Source organism: Lemur catta, chromosome 13 (genome assembly GCF_020740605.2).
Source record: "Lemur catta isolate mLemCat1 chromosome 13, mLemCat1.pri, whole genome shotgun sequence".
NCBI lineage: Eukaryota > Metazoa > Chordata > Mammalia > Primates > Lemuridae > Lemur > Lemur catta.
The window spans coordinates 81903313-81923999 of NC_059140.1; the positions used below are offsets into that span (position 1 = coordinate 81903313).

The window sequence follows — 20687 nt, forward strand, 5'->3', positions numbered from 1 at the left end:
CTAATAGCAGTGTTGATGTACATTGCTGGGGGCCCAAGGACAGAAAGTTTATAGTAGTAAAAGCCTACATCACAAAACTAGAAAGATTTCAAATAAAAAACCTAATGGTACATGTTAAGAAAGTATTAATACAATACCAAGAAAAAAAAACAAACACAAAATTCATAAAAGAAAAAAATATAATGAAGATCAGAGTACATCTAAACAAAATAGAAACTAAAAATGAACAATATAAAGGATCAATGAAAGGAAAAGTTGGTTTCCTGAATAAATTTAAAAAAAAAATCAATACGCTGGTAGCTACACTAATCAAAACGTGAGAGAAAGAGAGCGAGAGAGAATACAAACAAAATAAGAAACAAGAAGGAGGCCGGGCACAGTGGCTCATACCTGTAATCCTAGTACTCTGGGAGGCTGAGGCGGGAGGATTCCTCAAGGTCAGGAGTTTGAGACCAGCCTGAGCAAGACTGAGACCCTCGTCTCTACTGAAAATAGAAAGAAAGTAGCCAGACAACTAAAAATATATAGAAAAAATTAGCCGGGCATATTGGCACATGCCTGTAGTCTCAGCTACTCAGGAGGCTGAGGCAGAAGGATTGCTTGAGCCCAGGAGTTTGAGGTTGCTGTGAGTGAAGCTGATGGCACAGCACTCTAGCTGGGGCAACAGAGTGAGACCCTGCTTCAAAAAAAAAAAAAAGAAAAGAAAAGAAACAAGAAAGATATTACAACTACTGCTACAGAAATACAAAAGATTATAGATTATTATGAACAAGTATATGCTAACAAACTGCAAAACCTAGAGGAAATAAATAAATTCCTGAACAAATAAAACCTAATGATGAAAGGAATTGAAGAGGACACCAAAAAATTGAAAGATCATCCATGTTCATGAATTGAAAGAATCGTCTTAAAATGACAATATTTCTCCAAGAAATTTACAAATTCAGTGCAATCACTTTTAAAATACCTATGGCATTCATTACAGAAACAGAAAAAACAATTCTAAAATTTGTATAGAACCACAAAAGACCCAGAATAGCAAAAGTAATCCTAAGCAAAAAGGACAAAGCTGCAGGTATCACACAACCTGACTTCAAAAAATACTCCAAGGCCTGGCGCCGTGGCTCATGCCTGTAATCCTAGCACTCTGAGAGGCCAAGGCCAGATGATCGCTTGAGATCAGGAGTTTGAGACCAGCCTGAGCAAGAGCAAGACCCTGTCTCTACTAAAAATAGAAAAACTAGCCAGGCATGGTGGTGAGCGATTGTAGTCCCAGCTGCTCATGAGGTTGAGGCAGGAGGATTGCTTGAGCCCAGGAGTTTGAGGTTGCTGAGAGTTAGGCTGATGCCATGGTACTCTAGCCTTGGTAACCCAGTAGACTATCTCAAAAAAATAAAATAGAATAAATACTACAAAGGTACAGTAACCAAATCAGCAGGGTATCAGGAAAAAATAGACACAAAGACCAATGGAACAGAATAGAGAACTGAGTTATAAACTCACACACTGGATTTTAAATAAAACTAAATATGAATGTGAGTGTGGACAATTTTAAAAAGCTTTACAATACATTAAACGTTGGTAAAGCTACTGTGAATGTAGACATTATCATATTTATACAAAAGTATTTACAGATAGTTCAATGAAATCACATAGAGGGCAAACACAGCCCGGATAATTTCAAAGAAGTCAGGATTCAAAATGTAAATAGGAGTAACCCACCTCAACAGAGTGTAAGCAAAACAGACTCAAAACAGAAAAAAAAAATGTTAAATATCAACCACAGGAAATGGCACATCATGTGAGCCTCAGGTGTGTCCAGACTGTCTGGACCTTTAGACCACCGGAAAACTCCACTCACAGCCTTTGTCCACCCTATAAACACCGACCAATGATAGTGCAGGCAGATCTAGGCCCACATGTAAACAGATTTGTGATTACCACTGTTCCGGAGGTCACAGGAGACTCACTCTGTAGTCTGGGCAAAACATTCACCATGCAGGGCTGTACATGGACTATGATGATGGGCACATCTTGGTCATGTGATGTCCCTGTGGTCACACACCTGGGCTGTTATTAATGTGGGAAAAAAATGTTAGGAGATAAAATGTACTTCAAATAACAATTTAGGACATGATGAAGATGGTATTTCAAATCTGTGAGTTGTATCGACTAATTTTGCACTGGGAAACTCTAATGGCTCATGAGACTGTATTTGGACACAGGGCCTTTAAGAAGCTACTGAGAAACAGACACCATACCTGTCCTCTTTCTCCTCCAGGAGAACAGTGGATGGACCACATGAGAACACAGCCAGGTGAATGTCTGCAACCCTGAAAGGTTTTATCAGAAATAAACCAGTTGGCACCTTGACTTGCATTATTAGCATCCAGAACTCTGAAAAAATAAATATCTGTTGTTTACATCACTTAGACTGTGGTATTTTGTTATGGCAGCCTGAGAAGGGTAACACGATGGGTTAGGAGTAAATGAGACATGTCATAATATAAGGAAGTGACATTAGGAGAAAGTGAAGTTAGACCCTCAAGTCAAACCAAATCTTGTCAAGCAACACCCGGAAGAGGTGAGTTGTCTCTTTACTTTCTTGATTGTTTCCTTTGGTGTGCCAAAGCTTTTTATCTTAAAGTGATCCCATTTATCCAATTTGCTTTGAGGGTATTACTCAAGAAGTCCTTGCCCACACCAATGTCCTCAATCATTTTCCCAATGCTTTACTTTTGTACTTTCATACTTGCAGGTCTTATTTAAGTCTTTAGTCCATTTTGATTTGATTTCTGTAATGGTGAGAGATAGGTCTTCTGCCTATGGATATCCAGTTTTCCCAACACCGTGTATTGAAGAGATTGTCTTTTCCCCACTGTACTTGGCAACTAGGTCAGAGATAAGTTCACTATAGATGGGTGGGTTTATTTCTGGATTCTCTATTCTGTTCCACTGGTCTATGTGTCTGTTTTTATGCTAGTACCATACTGTTTTATCAGCTCTGTAGTATAATCTGAAGTCAGGTAATGTGAGTCCTCCAGTATTGTTCTTTTTCCCCTGGATGGGTTTGGCTATTTTGGGTCTTCCGTGGTTCCATATAAATTTTAGGATTATTTTTTTCTAGTTCTGTGAAGAATGTCATTGGTGTTTGCGGGGGAGGGGATTTCACTGAATCTGTAGATATCTTTAGAATGTATTTGTATCATACAGTCGTGGCTGCTAAAAACGCAATACTTTTAAACGAACAAAACAAATTAAACCCAATTATCAATATGCTAGACTGTTTTGCCCACATTTTAATTTCCTGTAGTACCTAGTGTCTCAGGTTGTCAATTCAGGATTTGTCAGAGGAGCCAAGCTCCACGTCGCTGTCCCGAGTATAGCGAGCAGTCCCGATCCCTCAGGTCTTTGTCCAGGAACAGCCAAACGGGCTTCCAGGAAGTAAAGGAACAAAACTTCCTCCGTTGGTTCCTAACGAAAAAGCGCACGGCCTCCTGGGAAATGCAGTCTAGGGCTCTGATGACGTCACCAGCACAGGCCCGCGGGGGGGGGGGGGGCGGAAACCTACCGCCTTCCTTCTGCGCGTGTGCAGCTCCGCCTGCTGCCGCCATTTTCTTCTCTGAGGTTCCGGGGTTTGTGGTCGTTCTCCGTCGCTCTGCGGGCTGGCGTTGGGTCCTGCGTCCCTGCAGGTTGGTGCGAGGGCGAAGGAGGAGCCCGTGGGCCTCGGGCGGGTGCCCCCACTTGGCGAGAGGAGAAACGCGGGTGGATCTGAGGCGGGCGGGGCCTGGCGTGCAGGTGCGAGCCGGGGCGGGGCCGGGAAGGGGCGGGGCCTGGCGTGCAGGTGCGAGCCGGGGCGGGGCCGGGAAGGGGCGGGGCCTGGCGTGCAGGTGCGAGCCGGGGCGGGGCGGGAAGGGGCGGGGCCTGGCGTGCAGGTACGAGCCGGGGCGGGGCCGGGAAGGGGCGGGGCCTGGCGTGCAGGTGCGAGCTGGGGCGGGTCCGGGAAGGGGCGGGGCCTGGCGTGCAGGTGCGAGCCGGGGCGGGGCGGGAAGGGGCGGGGCCTGGCGTGCAGGTGCGAGCCGGGGCGGGTCCGGGAAGGGGCGGGGCCTGGCGTGCAGGTGCGAGCCGGGGCGGGGCCGGGAAGGGGCGGGGCCTGGCGTGCAGGTGCGAGCCGGGGCGGGGCCGAGACGGGGGCGGGGCCTGGCGTGCAGGTGCGAGGCGGGGCGGGAAGGGGCGGGGCCTGGCGTGCAGGTGCGAGCCGGGGCGGGGCCGGGAAGGGGCGGCTCGGGCTGCGCCGTCCGCGGTCGCCCTGTCGCACGGCGGCGCTGCCCGAGGGCGGGGTGGGCTCCCGGCGCGCAGAAGCTCTTCGGCCGGAACGCGCTCTCTAATGCCTCAGAGAAGACGCAGAGGAGTTCCAGAAAAGGAAGAATTTAAGTTTTTATGGCCGAAACCATTAACGATCCTTCTGAACTAGTTTGGGAAATGCTGCCTCCTCTGGAAGCTGTGAAGGGCCAGTGCTGTTGGCAGGTTTGGACCGAGGTTCAGAAGGGAGAGGCGAGTTTGGCCCAGAAGGACAGGCAGGGGTCTAGGAAATGTCACTTCTCGGCGGTGTGTGGTCTGAGGGGGTGGAGTATCCCATCTGTCCATGTGACTCTTTGAAGGCATCTGATTCCTTTAATCTCCCCTCCTGGAATGTTTCCAGAATGTGGGCTATCTCAAACCTGCTACCAAATTTGGCCTCCAGAGGTCTTCTGATGCTCCCTCTGTCTTGATCTTTCTGGTAGTTCATAAAGGGCTTGCCAAGGTATTCCTGCCTTATAAAAAAGTGGAACTGTTTGGACATGGAGAGAGAAGTGACTTAGGCAGGCTCACATCATATGTAGGTATCAAACATCCTGACATCTTGGCTAGAGTTACTCATTTGCCACAATTAACTCCAAACACGTGTTTGTTTATGACTCACGTTTTTGTGACAGTGAAACCTATTTATAATAGAACCACCATTGATTTAATTTATCTCATTGTAAACATGCCTATCCGTTTTTAGCCCCAACGTTTTCTGGGAATTATGTAACCTCAGAGGGTTTAATCACAGTAGTGTTTTCCACTTAATGTCAGTAATCTGTTCCTAAAAGTCATAAATTCCGCAGGAAAATATGAAGAGCTTATTTAATGTTGTTTAGAATGGGAAAATTAGACTGAAGCACTCCTGTGCAAACCAATAAAAATGTAAATAAAGCGCAGAAAAATGTCTGCATATAAGTGACAACAGAATCTTGTAAAAAATCTTTAACATAGTTATTTAACCTTCAGATAATTGCTTTGTTTGATTCACATGATTTTAACCATGCTGAAGCCTGTACACTTGACAGTTACTGTGCTTCTCAAAGTTTCTACATTCGGTTTTGAAGTTTTAATTATTGGCATGTAATTGAAGACTGTTTCTCCCATTTCCATGTGTTTTGAAAATATTGAATTCCAGGGCTTAGATGTTTCGATTTCTGTCCTCTCTAATGAATCAACAATAATTTATAGGTTCACAGAGAGAACCCATTTATGGATGGTATTTTTTACTAATCAGCATTTGGGCTGACCTCGGTTGAGAAATTCCTATATGGTGGTGTTTGGGATCCCAGATGAGGCTTTAGTCACCTGGTGTTTTTACTGAGGCTGGTTGGTTTAGGATTGCTGCACTTAGATGTTTGGGGGTTCCTGTGGAAACATGGATAGGTCCTTTGTCTTCAAGATATTAGCCCCAGGCTTCTTCACAATATGACTGTGTCCAAGAAGGCAAACATCAGTGGGGAAGTATTTTTCAACCCATATTTGCATCACTTTCACTGATGTCCTGTTGGCACAAACAAGTCAGATGGCAAAGCCCAGGTTATCATCAGAGGGGACGACATGAGGGTGTGGATACTTGGAATTGCATCATTTGGAGCCATTACTGGAACAGTGTACAAGAAGAAAGGCACATTACGTACTGTTTTTGTATATAATCATGGGTAAAAACTGTTGAGTTGTAACATGCATACTTTCTTTGAAATGTAGGTATATAAAAGCAAGAGGCATGATAGTAGAAACATAAGAAGTCCTGTGTTTTGTCTCCCTAGTAATAGGAAAATACTTCATATGGCCCAAATGTATTTCAATAACCTTAATTCTAGTGAAGACATAATGTTTGATTCTTTGGTATAAATTATTAAATTATTTCTTGCAAGAACATTAATTGTTGCTAAATCAATTGCTAATATTTTCATTAACTCAAAAATAAAATGTATGTCTAATCTTAATAAATGTCCTTGTTGGGGCATCTTCAATGGGACCTTTCTTGCATAAGGGTCTGTTCACCTACGTGGAGGCTTTTATGTTGTTGGTCTCTTCCAGCTAATGTGTAGAGCATTTTTATCAGGAGAATCTAGGACCAAGCCATGCCAGTTCTCTCATGGCTTCACTCCATTTGCCTTCTCTCTCAGGGATGCTTCCAGAATCCTCTATGTGTTTCCTAAAGCAGTCAAACGTGGATAAATCTCTGGTGAGTTGTTTGTTTCTTAATTCTTCACTTTGTTTTACATTGAATTTTATGATCTTCATGGGGTCCATGAACTACAGTGGAAGAGTTAGAAATTAGTAAAATTTGGCTTCAGGGAAATGTATGTAATTTAGAATTGATGTGTTAATATAGGCAGGTTATAAGACCTTAGCATGATCTATGATAACTCTAGATTTGTTCTTGGTATTTTTGATGCCGTAAGAAAAAGTCAGACATGTTTGTCACATCGATGATACAGTGAACAGTTTTTTTATGACCAATCTGGAAATAAACAGTTTCAGCCTTCAGTAATGGAAAGTTACCTAGTGCTCATGCAAAGTTCACATAATAACGTTTTTCTGGAGTAGCTAGAATAGTGTCATCCCAGACAACTTTAGGAAGGTTGTATTAATATTTTATTCATGGGTAAAACCTGGAATAGCTAGAAGATTGAGTTGAGCACAGGTCCTAGAGTAATCCTTCGTACGATTCTCCCAGATTGTGTATACACATGGTTTTGCAGCAGTGTGTTGAAAATTCTGTTTTTTGACAAATATTGTTCGTGCTCATTTGCATCTTAACCCAGTTAGGGTAGGCTCAGTTCAGTTCTTTGAATACCGGTTACAGTTAAATCCAGTGATCACACTTTGATCTTTTACTTGAGTCTCCTGTCATATTTGATACTACTGTCCATGATCATTTGTAAATTTCTCTCTCTTAGTTTCTGTCAGGGCCTCTCTGATGCTTTCACTCTGATTCCCTGAATGAAGTTTGCTTTCTTCTTGATCCTGGATCGCATTCTTACTCTGCAGTTCTCCTTGATGCATTTGACCCTCTGTGGTTTACACTTCTCCTTCTCTCTGGCTTGTGCCTCTTACCCCAACTTTTGACCATAGGTGCAACTCCCTGTTGATTGCTTCTTTGTAGCTGTCCAAAAGACCCCTCCAGCTCAACAAATCCAAAAGGGAAAACACATCTTCCTCTCTTCCCTTACCTGTGATATCACTGCCGTCCAGCCAGTGTCCAGACACCAAAGTGGAATCTTTTTCTGGTCTCCTCCATCTCTCTCAGGTCTACTCTCATCTGGTGTTCACTCCTGCTACTTTTCTTTGTTTATTCTTTTTATTTATTGTAACATCAGCACAGTGCCAATTCCGGTGGAGGAGCTATTAGTGTTCACAAACAGAATAACTTTGTTCCATTGGAAATGTCATTCCTGGCAAAACCTGAAGGACATATGTGCTTATTGATGTGGTTCAATCACTGAGAACTGTGGGTCTATCCAACACATTTGGTGACATCCTTTGGTGCCTATGGAGAGAAAGCATTCAGGAGTTAGTGGGGCAGGTTTGAACAAAGTCCAAAAGAAGATATAAACAAAATAAAAGAAAGTTTTTATAGTTAGTACCTTTTACTTATTTTAAATTTACATCAGTGATTTTATCTGTAGTTTTTGTTTAATGTACAATTTTATGTTTGTAGTTCAAAAAGACTTCTCATGTTTTCAAAGTTTTTTTTTTTTTTTGAGACAGAGTCTTGCTCTGTTGCCCTGGCTAGAGTGCCGTGGTGTCAGCCTAGTTCACAGCAACCTCAAACTCCTGGGCCTAAGCGATCGTCCTGCCTCAGCCTCCCAAGTAGCTGGGACTACAGGCATGTGCTACCATGCCCGGCTAATTTTTTGTATATATATTTTTAGTTGTCCAGATAATTTCTTTCTATTTTTAGTAGAGACGGGATCTCACTCTTGCTCAGGCTGGTCTCGAACTCCTGACCTCGAGCGATCCACCCGCCTCGGCCTCCCAGCGTGGTGTGATTACAGGCGTGAGCCACCTCGAGCGGCCATTATGTCTATTTTTTTGTAACTTTTCGCACAAAAAAAACACGTCTTATTTTCTTTGTACACTCTGTGTGTAGAATTGTTTCTCTTCTTTTCTCTAGTTTTAGTTACATATGTTAGTAAGAATTTTAACTCTTAGTAACTTTAATTCATAGTGAAAAACCTAAGAAGTAGGGAAATTTATCTGTGACTCACATTCTAATAATTTATAAACATGCATTTTATAATTGTTAGAAGCATAGGATTTGTAATGGAATAATTTTAGAATGTGGAACAGGACATATTTACCAATAGAACTAAATATTTTTTTTTCTCAGAAGTAATAACCCAAAACTATTATAAGCTTAAACTCATATTTAATAATTAATGTTTTAGCATTATATCTTATGTGGAAATTATATATTCAATGAATATCCATCATTTAATTTATCTTAGTAAAATTCTAAGGGTATGGTTAACAAAAAGATTTGAATAACCTTTTTAAGTAAACATATTATGAAACATTGTTATTATAAGTTCATTTATAAACTTTTATTTCATTTATGTCTGTATTATTTATTCATTCTGAAAAATTATGTTTGTAAAATCTCATGAGACCTTAGGAAAATCTAGTATCATCTCAGGTTTAGCTTTTTTATTAACCATTTTTATATTACTTTGTTAGGCAAGTATCATAAAAGCAGTAAACTTAAAGTTAAGTACATATATATTTTGCTGACAACTCAGAAGACATAATTATTTATATTAAACTAACAATATTAAACTAGTCATATTGACCAAAATATTTACTGAAGGCGTGAACTGGAAAAATATTTGGGTGCATTAATTTATGAGCACTCATTTACTTTTAAGTTGATTTGGTACCATGTAGACAATATACAAACACATGTAGAGATGTATAGATACGTGTAGACATTATATAATAACTTACATATGTACACATGCATGCATCTGTACAAGGGAATAAGGAGTTAAATGTAAAGGAGAGTAGAACTTTAGACCTAGGAGGAACCTGTCTACCCAGAAGTCTTGGGGTTCCATGAGGGAAAAGCAGTATCCTGCCCAAAAAGGAGGAGTCTGTGGTGCCTTTTCTGTGTTTCTCAGGCGGCTCCCTGGCTGCGACTGGTTTCCTTTAGGTCCCTTCACATGGCGTCAAAGGTAGCAAGGGGAAGGAGAGACAGATAGAAGTATATGGAAGAGTAAGTCCTAGAGAAACTAATTTGAGAAGACCTTGTTTTCCAAAAGGCCAATAAAGCTTTACATTTTTCTTGGCAAAAATCACATCAGTAAGAGAAGAAACAGATGGAGGTAGCACACACAGTTTATAGGTGTTTAAAAGAGAGGAATTGAGTTAACTCAGAAGCTTTTATTGAGAGAACATAGGCCTCAAATAAATACATTTGTACATGTATAATATCTAAGTACTGGTTATAATTAAGTGAATTTTTGACTATGGAGCTGATAAAAATTTTATCATGTAAATAGCAAAGATATCTGTGTTTTGGCTTTTTCTTTCTGAAATTGACAAATTTTGACACTAAGAAGGGGTTTTGTAGGTAGGGGTTATTTGTTTATGAGGACAACCACGATTTAAAGCTGTTTGTCTTTGAGATATTTTAGCGAACTGTTTCCTTTTTTTCTGAGTATATGGTTTCATTTAGCTAAACAAAGAAGTCTAAACAAACAAAACAACAAGGAGTTTCTATCACACGGTCAATATAAATCAAAGGTAGACCTGAACAAATGACTCAAACCAACCCAGATAAACATGCATAAGACCCAAAGCAAGAACTCCTTTATGGCATTAACCAAAGTCTCCACAGAGGTAGCAAAAAGTCACAGCCCTCCCAACATCCAGGCTCCTCCCAAGGACAGCTTAAAGAATGTTTGCCTAGCTGCAAGGAAATGCAAGCCGTGTTTTCTAAGGTCTTAGCTGCTTGTCTGACCATCCACCCACAAAGGCCAGAAGGAATATTAAAAGACAGTCAGTAAAACAGGAAAACCAAAGCTGTCCATGGGGGAGAGAAAAGGTTACAAATGGGTATTCCAAAATGTCAAGAGTCATACAGATAATTCAGAAGAAACAAATCAAATTAATTCCTACAAATGTTTCTTGTTTAAGCTAGAGGTATCCATTGAGAAAATAAATTTTGTTTGACATCTAAAGATCTTAAATTTTCTTGGAAATTCAATCTCACCTGGAGTGCTGTTTAGCTAATTCATCTCTAAGGGACTGACAAGGGTGTGGGAAAGGTTACTGTGTCTTTTGTAAATCCTTCAGCAAAGTCAGACAGGCAGATTGAGCATTTAAATGGTTTTCTGTGGGAGTTGCAGGAGAGCCCTCTATAAAAGTACTTTCAAATCTCATACCAGATTTCAACCAGGAGAAACAGAGAGTAGGCCTCCTATTAAATTTGTCTGGTTCTAAAATCTGATTTTCCCATTGTGCATACAAATATGTTCAGGAATTTCAAGAGAACCCAATTTTGGCCATTGTGTTTTTGGGTCATCTTGAGTCATGTGGGTCCTTTTACCTGGGCATTTGCAAGATGGAGCTCCGTAGATAATATACATAAGTTTAGCTGGTGTTCCCAGGTGGGGTTGACCTATAAGAAAGCTCGGGTTTGACATGCAGTCTCCCAACATTTAGGAGCTTTTAAAAGTTACCAAGGCCAGAATAGTGTACTAGGTCAAAGTGTGCTACTTATGAGCATTGCTCCTCAAGGTGTCACCCAAGAGTTGTGAATCACTCTCTTTCATGTCTTAGAATCTCTGATCACCTTGTGGTAGAAGAGTGCTCAAGGTGCTGGGTGCCCAACCCACATGTGCACCTTCCAGCTGAGCTGAAAGTCCCTGCAGATATGGGAGGCCCTGAGACTGCTACACATCCGTGAGAAATGTCCCAACACTTCTGTACAGTCAGTTGCCTAGAGCATCTGAATGGCTCGTAGGGAGAAACTGGTTCTTTGTGGGGGGTGAGAGAATTCATCCTACTCCATTTTGTGGTTTGAATGTAATAGGAGTTGGTCACAAATGAAAAAAAAAAGTCTGAATGACAAACAGTAGAAAGCTGCAATCTTAAAAGCGTGCTATGTAATTTTATGCCAAAATAAGTTGGAACCACAGTGTTAGATTGCCAATACCATGAACCAGACCTTCTTTCTGTCTTAAGGCAGAGGTAGAGATGGAAGGTTTTTTTTTTTTTCTTTTTTAATTTTGAAACCTGAATCCAGAGATAGAAATCTCTGTTCTAGAAAGAGAGTGGTGAAAAAAGCTCAAGTGAACTCCAGACCCACTAAAGAGTAGGGAAGTCCAAATTCAGGAGGACTCACCGCTTATATGCAATAGTATATATGCAAAGGGAACACAGGGGCTTCTGACTGGCCAGGTACTGAGTCTCGGAGGAGTGCTTGATGCTTGCCAGGAAGAAGGTCACTCAGAATCTTGCTCAGAGCACCAGAAATGCCAACCTAAAGGAAGAAGCTTGAGACACGAAATATAATTTTAAAATTTACTTGAGCCAAAGTGGGGACAGCTGTCTGGAAGTTTCAGACCCATATAACCTTGGATATGAGCTTTGTTTGGGTTTTGTTATGACAACTCAAATAAGTGACTGAGGCAAAGATCTCAATCAGTTGAGAATTATTACACCAAAGTTTGAGGATGTGCCTGGGAAAAGCACAAACCACAGAAGCATCTGTGATCTGTGCTCTCTGATGAGGGATGTGGGAACTCAGTATTTCAGGGGAGAGAACGTACAGAAAGAAAAAGGAGCGGGGAAGTGAGGCGTATGGTTACATTCTCAGAATTTCATTAGTGCCCATTTTACACATTAGTGTGGAATCAAACAGACTTTAGTTTTTTTTTTTTTTTTTTTTTTGAGACAGAGTCTCGGTTTGTTGCCCGGGCTAGAGTGAGTGCCGTGGCGTCAGCCTAGCTCACAGCAACCTCAGACTCCTGGGCTCAAGCGATCCTACTGCCTCAGCCTCCCGAGTAGCTGGGACTACAGGCATGCGCCACCATGCCTGGCTAATTTTTTTTCTATATATTTTTAGTTGTTCAGATAATTTATTTCTATTTTTAGTAGAGACGGGGTCTCGCTCAGGCTGGTCTTGAACTCCTGACCTCGAGCAATCCACCCGCCTTGGCCTCCCAGAGGGCTAGGATTACAGGCGTGAGCCACCGTGCCCGGCCCAGACTTTAGTTTTAAGAGTGGACTTAGCCTGCAGACCCAAAGTTACAATTTGTATGTCTTTATGGGAGCCCAGCAAAGAATTTCCTTATGAGTGATCTGTGAGGTCAGTCCTCATAGATGCCCAAGGCCTTTTACTCTCCCCTGGGGATCTGGCTGAGGCATAATGTTAGTAACAGCTGTTCATTTGGGAGTGTTACATGACTCAGCCTCCAGACTTTACCCTCCCTTTTACATAAGCAGTTGGGTCTGAGATTGTTGTTTTATTTACAGGAGAAATTTATATGCAGTGTAATTATTCCTTACATGTGTTTGGGTCTGTAAACTGGTTTATAGAGTTACCTATGCTTGTATTTTAAACTGCAGATTAAGAAAATCCGTGAAAGCTTTCAAAATAAATAATACTTCTGTTTACATAAAAGTAAGAATACATTATTTAGTGGCTTAGTGGGCTTATTGTGGGCTCGATGTGCTCATCTGGGCAGCTTTGTGAGTATTCTGATACAACCGCACAATTTATCAAACATATGGGAATGATTACCATGAAATCAGGCTTCTGGCATATATTTTTCTCCAATTAGTGGGAAAACATCACATGTGGGTTCATATTACTTAAACTGGGAAAATTCTTTTTAAAGTGTAAACCAGACTATACATTTTTGAAGAGTTACTCAGTAGAGCTTCTTGAAAAGGTCTTGTGAAAAATAAGTTAAATTAGGTTTGAAAAAAATTGGACTAGGTATGTCTACCCATTTGGGGCTCAAAAAGGCCACAATGTGGAAGAATACCAGATTATGTACAAAAGAATGACCCCTGTGTGTGTTTTCCTGCAAGACATAAAGGCAGGCTTTCAGTGTGGCTTTCCTCTTTTCTCATCTCTTAAACTAACTCAGTATAATAGCATATTTTACATCTTCAAGGATACTTGCATTTCAATACTGTATCCATATACATAATATATTATTTAATGAAATTCTGGGCTCAATTAAATCTTATTTTACTGGGACTTTGTACCTGTTTTGACACTTGAAATTAACTTCAAGTTGTCCTGTACTGTCTTTATCCAGTTTTTACTTAAGGTAATACTACATCTTAGAAACACACTGGAAGCTTTCTGTATTTATATGTTTAGCATCAGTTTCTGGAACCTGGAAATTATGTCATTTTGAATGTCTGGTACAAATGGAATATGTATACTCCACTAAAAATGTCTTATTAGTATATTGCACTTTCAAGTCATGACAGCTAAACTTTTCTCTGTGTGGTCATGTTGGTATGATACGTAGTTATTTTCATTCATTTTAGTTAGTTTTTAGTGATGATGTGTCTGTGTGCATTGGCGCCTGATAGTAATTGGTCCAGTTACAGTCCATGTGAATTTTGTTCATTTGGCTAAGATTCTCTCTGACAGATTTTTTCCAATGTAGAGTTATTTTTCTCTTAATTAGTAATAGGTACCTTGTGAATAGATACCAGCTGATGTGCATAAACCATCACATTTAATCTGGAAGCTCCCTCTCCTTTTTAGATTCCCTTTGCATACAGTTCGCTTTGAAAAATGAAGGCTCTCGTCTTTCTATTTCCTGGTCAGATGAACTGGGATGAAGCCAGGCCCTGGCACTTACTGGATGTTTGAAAGACACTCCTCTTGGGCCAGAAATACTGACATAACTGGTGATCTTGTTAGAAATTCGGAATTTCAGGGCTCATCCCAGATCGCCTGAATAAGTCTGCATTTAGGAAGGTATCCAGTTCATTGTTGTACACATTAAAGTTTGAGAGGTACGTTTTACCTCAGCATGACTTTTCCATCTCAAATACATACACAGCTTGTCCTGTATGACATAAATGTATTAATAGCACTCAAAAATATAAATGTGTTGGTACCTTGAATTTTATATTGTACAGAAAACTATAGTATCAACATGGGTTTATGGATCTTATGTCATCCTTTCCTCAGAGTTAGAGAGTACTTTAGACAATATTTCTGTGTTAAGATTGTCTTTGTGAATAAATCCAGTCACTCATTAAGAACCAGTACTTTTCCCTCTCTCATTTCACCTGGAGTCACATTAAGAACTCTTCCCACAGCCACTTTGTAAGTATATGTTTTTCTTTCAGGAACTGTTGACATTCAGGGATGTGACCATAGAATTCTCTCCAGAAGAGTGGGCTTGCCTGGACCCTGCTCAGCAGAATTTGTATAGAAATGTGATGTTAGAGAACTACAGAAACCTGGTCTCCCTGGGTGAGGATAACTTCAATACACAATTTGTATTCTACATGAAGGATTTAATATCCTTCCTTTGTTGAATGTTTTCTGGAAGTTTCTGCTTTATATGAATGAGTTTCGTATCCTCATTTCTAAGGAAAACTTGGGGCTTTGTTGGTATAGAAAAAAATCTTCAAGATGTTTTATCTTAACATTAATCTTACCCTTTGTTGAGCTGATCTGTGTCCTTCACTCTAGATCAGTGGTAATCCCAGAAATTTAATGACACAAAATATTGTTATACACATCTTAAGATCCAATTTCCACCATCAATTTTTGAGTCATTAGTACTGGGTAATAGAGATAAGAACCCACAAATTTTAAATCCTTCCTAAATATTCTAACATTTCTGTCAGGACATGGTACTTTTTGATAAATTTACTAAAATCTATAATGTTCTTTCTTCTCTACTGAACACAGCACTAGGTTGTTAGTTGGAGAGTCCTAGCAAGAGTCATGTTACTGTTTTCTAATAAAACAGGACTTGCTGTCTCTAAGCCAGACCTCATCACCTGCCTGGAGCAAAGGAAAGAGCCCTGGAAGGTGAAAAAGCATGAGACAGTAGCAGTACACCCAGGTAGGTTGGAGTGAACAAAGCAGATGACACAGGTGAGAGGTCCAAAGGTCAAGGAGAAACAGACCTTATAAATGGGGTTTGGGAAGCTCTGATCCAGTGGAAATGGTTTCTGAGAAGGCTGGGTTTCCCTTAGTCTCACATGTGGGCATCTCTGGCCCTTGTCTTTAATTTATCTAGGGACTGCCATGAATATTTACATAATTTTCTGAAAGGGAAGGACTTACTATTACCATTTATTAGTTGCTTTTTTTATTCTTGTAGCTGTTTTACCCCTCTTTTCCTCTCTTTTTGTCTTCTTTGTGTCTCTTTGATTTTTGTAGTGACATGCTTTCAATTCTTTTTTATTATTTTAGTGTCTATAGGTATTTTCATTGTAGTTTCCATGGCAATTACACAATACTTGTTATGGTTACAACAATATATTTTGAACTGGCAACAACTTAACTTTGGTGGTGTATAAAAATACTTCCTAATTACGTGTGCCCTTAACTTTGTTATTGACATAACCAATGATATGTAGTGATACTGCATATCCATTAACAGAGGTTTAGTATTGATTTCTTTTTTTTTTCCTTCATTTTATACAGTATGATTAAGAATGTTTTCTGTACTATCATTGTAATACTACTGAATTTTATTTAGGTGTTCCTAAATGTTCTTCTCAAGAGTTATCTATTAATAGTTTCATATGATTTTTCTTGTTTTCTATAATCTTTTTACTTAATGTTTTCAATAAAAAGGGACCCCTTTGGCATTTCTTCCCGGGCAGGTCTATTGGTGATAATCTTTTTCAGCGTGTGGATATCCTGATAAGCCTCTATTTTTGTTTTTATTTCAGAAGGGCAGTTTTTCTGGATGTAGTATTTATTCTTTGAAGTTCTTGTTCTTTTAGCATATTTCACATCACTATTCTGTTGTGGCTTTCAAGATTCCTTTCCTATGTGTGACTTTCAAAACTTTGCTTACAATCTGTCCTGTTACAGGTCTCTTTATGTTTATTCTAGATGAAGTATGTTGAGCTTCTTGATTTTATAATATTGTGTCTTTTTTCTTATATTTGAGAATTTCTCAGTCATTTCTGTGGTATTCTTCAGCTAAACATTTTTCTTTCTGTGCTTTCATTTTTTGTTGATATTCCTGATTTCATTACGTTGTCAGTTTGTTCCCATGTCACTCACTGAGCATCATTCAGATCCTTATTTTTAATTTTCCCAGGGAATTTATACATCTCCATTCCTTTATGGTTGATTTCTGATTATTTTTTTTCTGCCTTTGATTGGGTGTGTTACTCTGATGTTTTGTGTATGTTGTATCATTGGCTGAGATTTGAGGATTAGCAAAATGCCACCTTTCACAAACTTTATCAAGTGGTTGTTTCCTGGGAGAATTCAGACACCACTTAGCCTTCCTAGAGATTCAGGGGGCCTCTGATCTGTACTGATGATGTTTCTTGTGTGGAATTGTATGTTTTTCAATTAAGGCAATTTTCCTTTATTTCTTTCTTAAGAGCTTGTCATCATTTGCTACACCTGTTATGTGTCGAAGGTACTGAAGTTTCTCTGCTGCTATAACAATCTTTTATGTTTGGTTTCAGCACATCCAGTCTGTCTTTCAAACTATAGCATCATTCCTTTCAGCACTCTGTGTTATGGGAGACAGAAAGCACTGTTTGGAACGGCCCCCAAAAGCCAGAAAGATGGACACAATTGTCACTATTTTCTTTCTCTTTTGAGGGAGAATCTGGGAGTTTGGAGTTTACTTCTGTATGCACCATGCTGTATTAAGAAGAAGGAAAGGCCATGGTCAGTAAGCATGACAAACTGTTATTCCCCTTCCTTGTGGCTCTTCTGATTGTGCTCCCCGATGTGCTGAAAACTTTAACCTGGTTTTTAGAATTCCCACAAAGGCAATTTTGGCAGTATGGGTTTGTTGTATTTATTTCTCTAAAAGAGAACTGGAGCCTGTGTAATGTATTATGCCACTTTGCTAATTTGCTTGGTATAATTTTATGTATTAAATTTGTAATGTATATTCATATGATTCTTAAAAAAAAAAAGTAGAATCATTTATTTTTTTAAAATTTCTTTCAGGTTTGTCTTGTTGTACCCAAGACCATTTGCCAGAAAAAAACAAAAATGTTTCATTCCAAAAAATGGTATCGAGAACATATGGAAACTGTGGCCTTGAGAATTTAAACTTAATGAACTGGGAAAATGTGCATGTGTATAAGGAGCAGAAAGGGTGTTATAATGGAGTTAACCAATGTTCAACAACTACCCATGGAAAAATCTGCCAATGTAAAAAATATTTGAAAGTCTTTAAAGCATTGTCAAATATAAATACCCATAAGGTGAGACACACTGTAGAGAAGCCTTTTAAATTTAATGAATATGGGGAAGGCTTCAAGCAGTGCTCACACATTAATGAACATAAGAGAATTCATAATGGAGAGAAACCTTACAAATCTAAAGAGTGTGGCAAAATCTTTAATCAGTGCTTATACTTTACTAAATGTAAGAGAATTCATACTGGAGAGAAACCCTACAAATGTGAAGAATGTGGCAAAGCCTTTAAGTGGTACTCCTGCCTTACTGAGCATAATAGAATTCATACTGGGGAGAAACCCTACAAATGTCAAGAATGTGGCAAAGCCTTTAACCGGTACTCACACCTTACTAATCATAACAGAATACATACTGGAGAGAAACCCTACAAATGTGAAGAGTGTGGAAAAGCCTTTAGCACATGTGCATGCCTTTCTGTACATAAAAGAATTCATACTGGAGAAAAACCCTACAAATGTGAAGAATGTGGCAACACCTTTAACTATACCTCAAGCCTTCGTACACATAAGAGAATTCATACTGGAGAGAAATCTTTCCAATGTGAAGAATGTGGCAAAACGTTTATCTATAACTCAAGCCTTCATAGACATAAGAGAATTCATGCTGGAGAAAAACCCTACAAATGTGAAGAATGTGGCAAAGCATTTAAGAAATATGCACACCTTACTGTACATAACAAAATTCATACTGGAGAAAAACCTTACAAATGTGAAGAATGTGGCAAAGCCTTTAAAACATATGCTTACCTTTCTGTACATAAAAGAATTCATACTGGAGAGAAACCCTACAAATGTAAAGAATGTGGCAAAGCTTTTAAGTGGCATTCAGACTTTATTGCACATAAGAGAATTCATACTGGAGAGAAACCCTACAAATGTGAAGAATGTGGCAAAACTTTTAACTGTTCCTCAAGCCTTCGCACACATAATAGAATTCATACTGGAGAGAAACCCTACCAATGTAAACAATGTGGCAAAGCTTTTAACTGCCGTTCGCACCTTACTATCCATAAGAGAATTCACAGTGGAGAGAAACCGCACAAATGTGAACAATGTGGTAAAACTTTCAACTATAGCTCCAGCCTTCATAGACATAAGAGAATTCATACTGGAGAGAAACCCTACAAATGTAATAAATGTGGCAAAGCTTTTAACTGTTCTTCACACCTTACTAAACATAAGAGAGTTCATATTGAAGAGAACCCATAAAAATGTGAAGAAGGTGGCAAAGCTTTTAATCAGTGCTTATACTTTTCTAAACACAAGATAATACATACTGAAATGGAGCCTCAGCAATGTGAGTAATGTGGCAAAGCCTATAACCAGTGCTGAAACCTTTATAAACATGAGAATTCATACCAGAGAGAAACCATACCAATGTGAAGAATGTGGCAAAGCTTTTACGCAGTGCTCTTACCTTGCTGTACATGAGAGAAGTCATACCTGAGCGAAATCCTACAAATATAAAGAAAAACGAAAGCCTTTAGTAACCGGTCAGATATTACTTGACCTCAGGAGTTATACTGGGGAATAGCAGTATAAATGTAACAACTATCAAAATACCTTCTAGAAAATAAAAGTCTTAGTGTGCCACCAGGGTATTTATACTAAGAAAAAAACATTACAACTATAATGAGAGGTCCAATACTTCTCTCATAGATCTTACTGTGCATAGGATAAAATATACTGTAATGAAACCCTTCACTAATTGCTCAAACCTTTTTAAGTTTAGAGAATTTAGATTAGAGAAAAACTCTACAAATGTAATAAATCAAGAAAAACATTAGTTTAAAAAAAACAGCTTAGAGGAACACCAGCATTTTTAGTACAAGATAATATTCAGATGCCATTGTCTTATGAAATATTTAATAAAAAATCAACTTTAAATGAGCATCATAGGATTCACAGTAGAAAGAACTAAGGCACTAATACTTTCAGACATTACTCTAAAATGGAGTGTCAATTAAAGAGAACAGTCCAAGGTTAAAATGGTTAAATAATTTATGTGCATGTATGTCTAAAAGGAACAGGAGATTGACTTTATGGCAAGTTATAATTACATTCAAAGCATACTTTTTGCATTCACAGTTATAGATGCTTTTGAAAATTAAGTATTGATGTAATTCAGCTCTCAGATTCCTTGATGCTAAGCCTTCATTCTTAGAGTTTCCATGAAAGCATGTGGCCAATTGTTTCTTCATCAAAACTATGAAAGTTCCGTGTAAATTAGGTGGGCATCATTTGTATCGTACACTCTTCCAATGAGTATTAAGGACACTGAAATGTAAGATGCATGAAGAAAATCTAAGTGAAGAGGCTCTTTGTTATTGACTTAGAAGAGTATTGTGAGTGATGTCAAAGGTAGGCATGTGTGTGAACTTAATTTGTTTTAAATAAAACAAAATTATGTTTAATGTGTTGTACACAGAATGAAGTGTTATACCGCCACCAACGTTAACCCATCCCATCTTATTCAAGGTTGTAGGTAAAATAAAAAAGGTGTTAACAATGTACTATTGGGTAACATAATGGAATAACATCTTTAGTGACTTTTATTCCAATAGGCTTTAAACTTCAAGTATCAGAAGAATACCATTTCCATAGTGTATATTTTTTATCTTTAGGTGTCTAGATCATTATAATGGTAATGAAGATTATATAGGAATATAATCAGAAGCCATATATTTGAGTCCTGAATGACTACAGAATTTTATCTCACATTCTTCTTTGAACATGTGACCTCTCTGGACTGCAAAACATGCACTTTTATTTTTTATTTACATGGAGTCAAATGTAGAAGTATGTCACTCTGAACTGTAGTGGTTAAGAGGATTATGGAGAAATTAATTGTGTTTAAGTGGGTGTGTACCTGTTTTGAGAAGAAAAATATATTGGGGCTTCCTGCTTCCATCTTGGGCCATGGCCGGCCGGGC

The 20687-nt window shown here is 39.1% G+C and overlaps 1 protein-coding gene and 1 long non-coding RNA gene across 4 annotated transcripts; one reads left to right on the forward strand and one right to left on the reverse strand.

The window, feature by feature from the left end:
• Positions 1-444: 444 nt before the first annotated feature.
• LOC123649509 lies at positions 445-2310 on the reverse strand. Its single transcript, XR_006739029.1, has 3 exons — positions 2262-2310; positions 1942-2070; positions 445-482 (listed from the first exon to the last, which is right to left on the reverse strand). It is a non-coding gene; the product is annotated as an uncharacterized LOC123649509 (long non-coding RNA).
• Positions 2311-3616: 1306 nt separating this feature from the next.
• On the forward strand, positions 3617-20168 carry ZNF678 (zinc finger protein 678). Of its 3 annotated transcripts, none has more exons than XM_045567723.1 (6): positions 3617-3692; positions 6477-6535; positions 14683-14809; positions 15315-15410; positions 17144-17212; positions 17501-20168. In XM_045567723.1, the coding sequence occupies exons 2-6, from the start codon at positions 6479-6481 to the stop codon at positions 18961-18963; spliced, it is 1812 nt and encodes a 603-aa protein (XP_045423679.1). In that variant the 5' UTR covers positions 3617-3692; positions 6477-6478; the 3' UTR covers positions 18964-20168. The 3 variants fall into 3 exon arrangements, with proteins under 3 accessions (XP_045423679.1, XP_045423680.1, XP_045423681.1); XM_045567724.1 differs by having other exon boundaries at positions 17005-17212; positions 17501-17686; XM_045567725.1 differs by lacking the exon at positions 17501-20168 and having other exon boundaries at positions 17005-17477.
• Positions 20169-20687: the final 519 nt, after the last annotated feature.

Excerpts from the sequence above, each read along its gene's own strand:
- ZNF678 (XM_045567723.1), top strand. The coding sequence starts at position 6,479 with ATGCTTCCAGAATCCTCTATGTGTTTCCTAAAGCAGTCAAACGTGGAT. Across the intron at positions 14,810-15,314 it reads CAGAAACCTGGTCTCCCTGG|GACTTGCTGTCTCTAAGCCA; the intron begins GTGAGGATAACT and ends CTAATAAAACAG. Across the intron at positions 17,213-17,500 it reads AAGAAGAAGGAAAGGCCATG|GTTTGTCTTGTTGTACCCAA; the intron begins GTCAGTAAGCAT and ends AATTTCTTTCAG.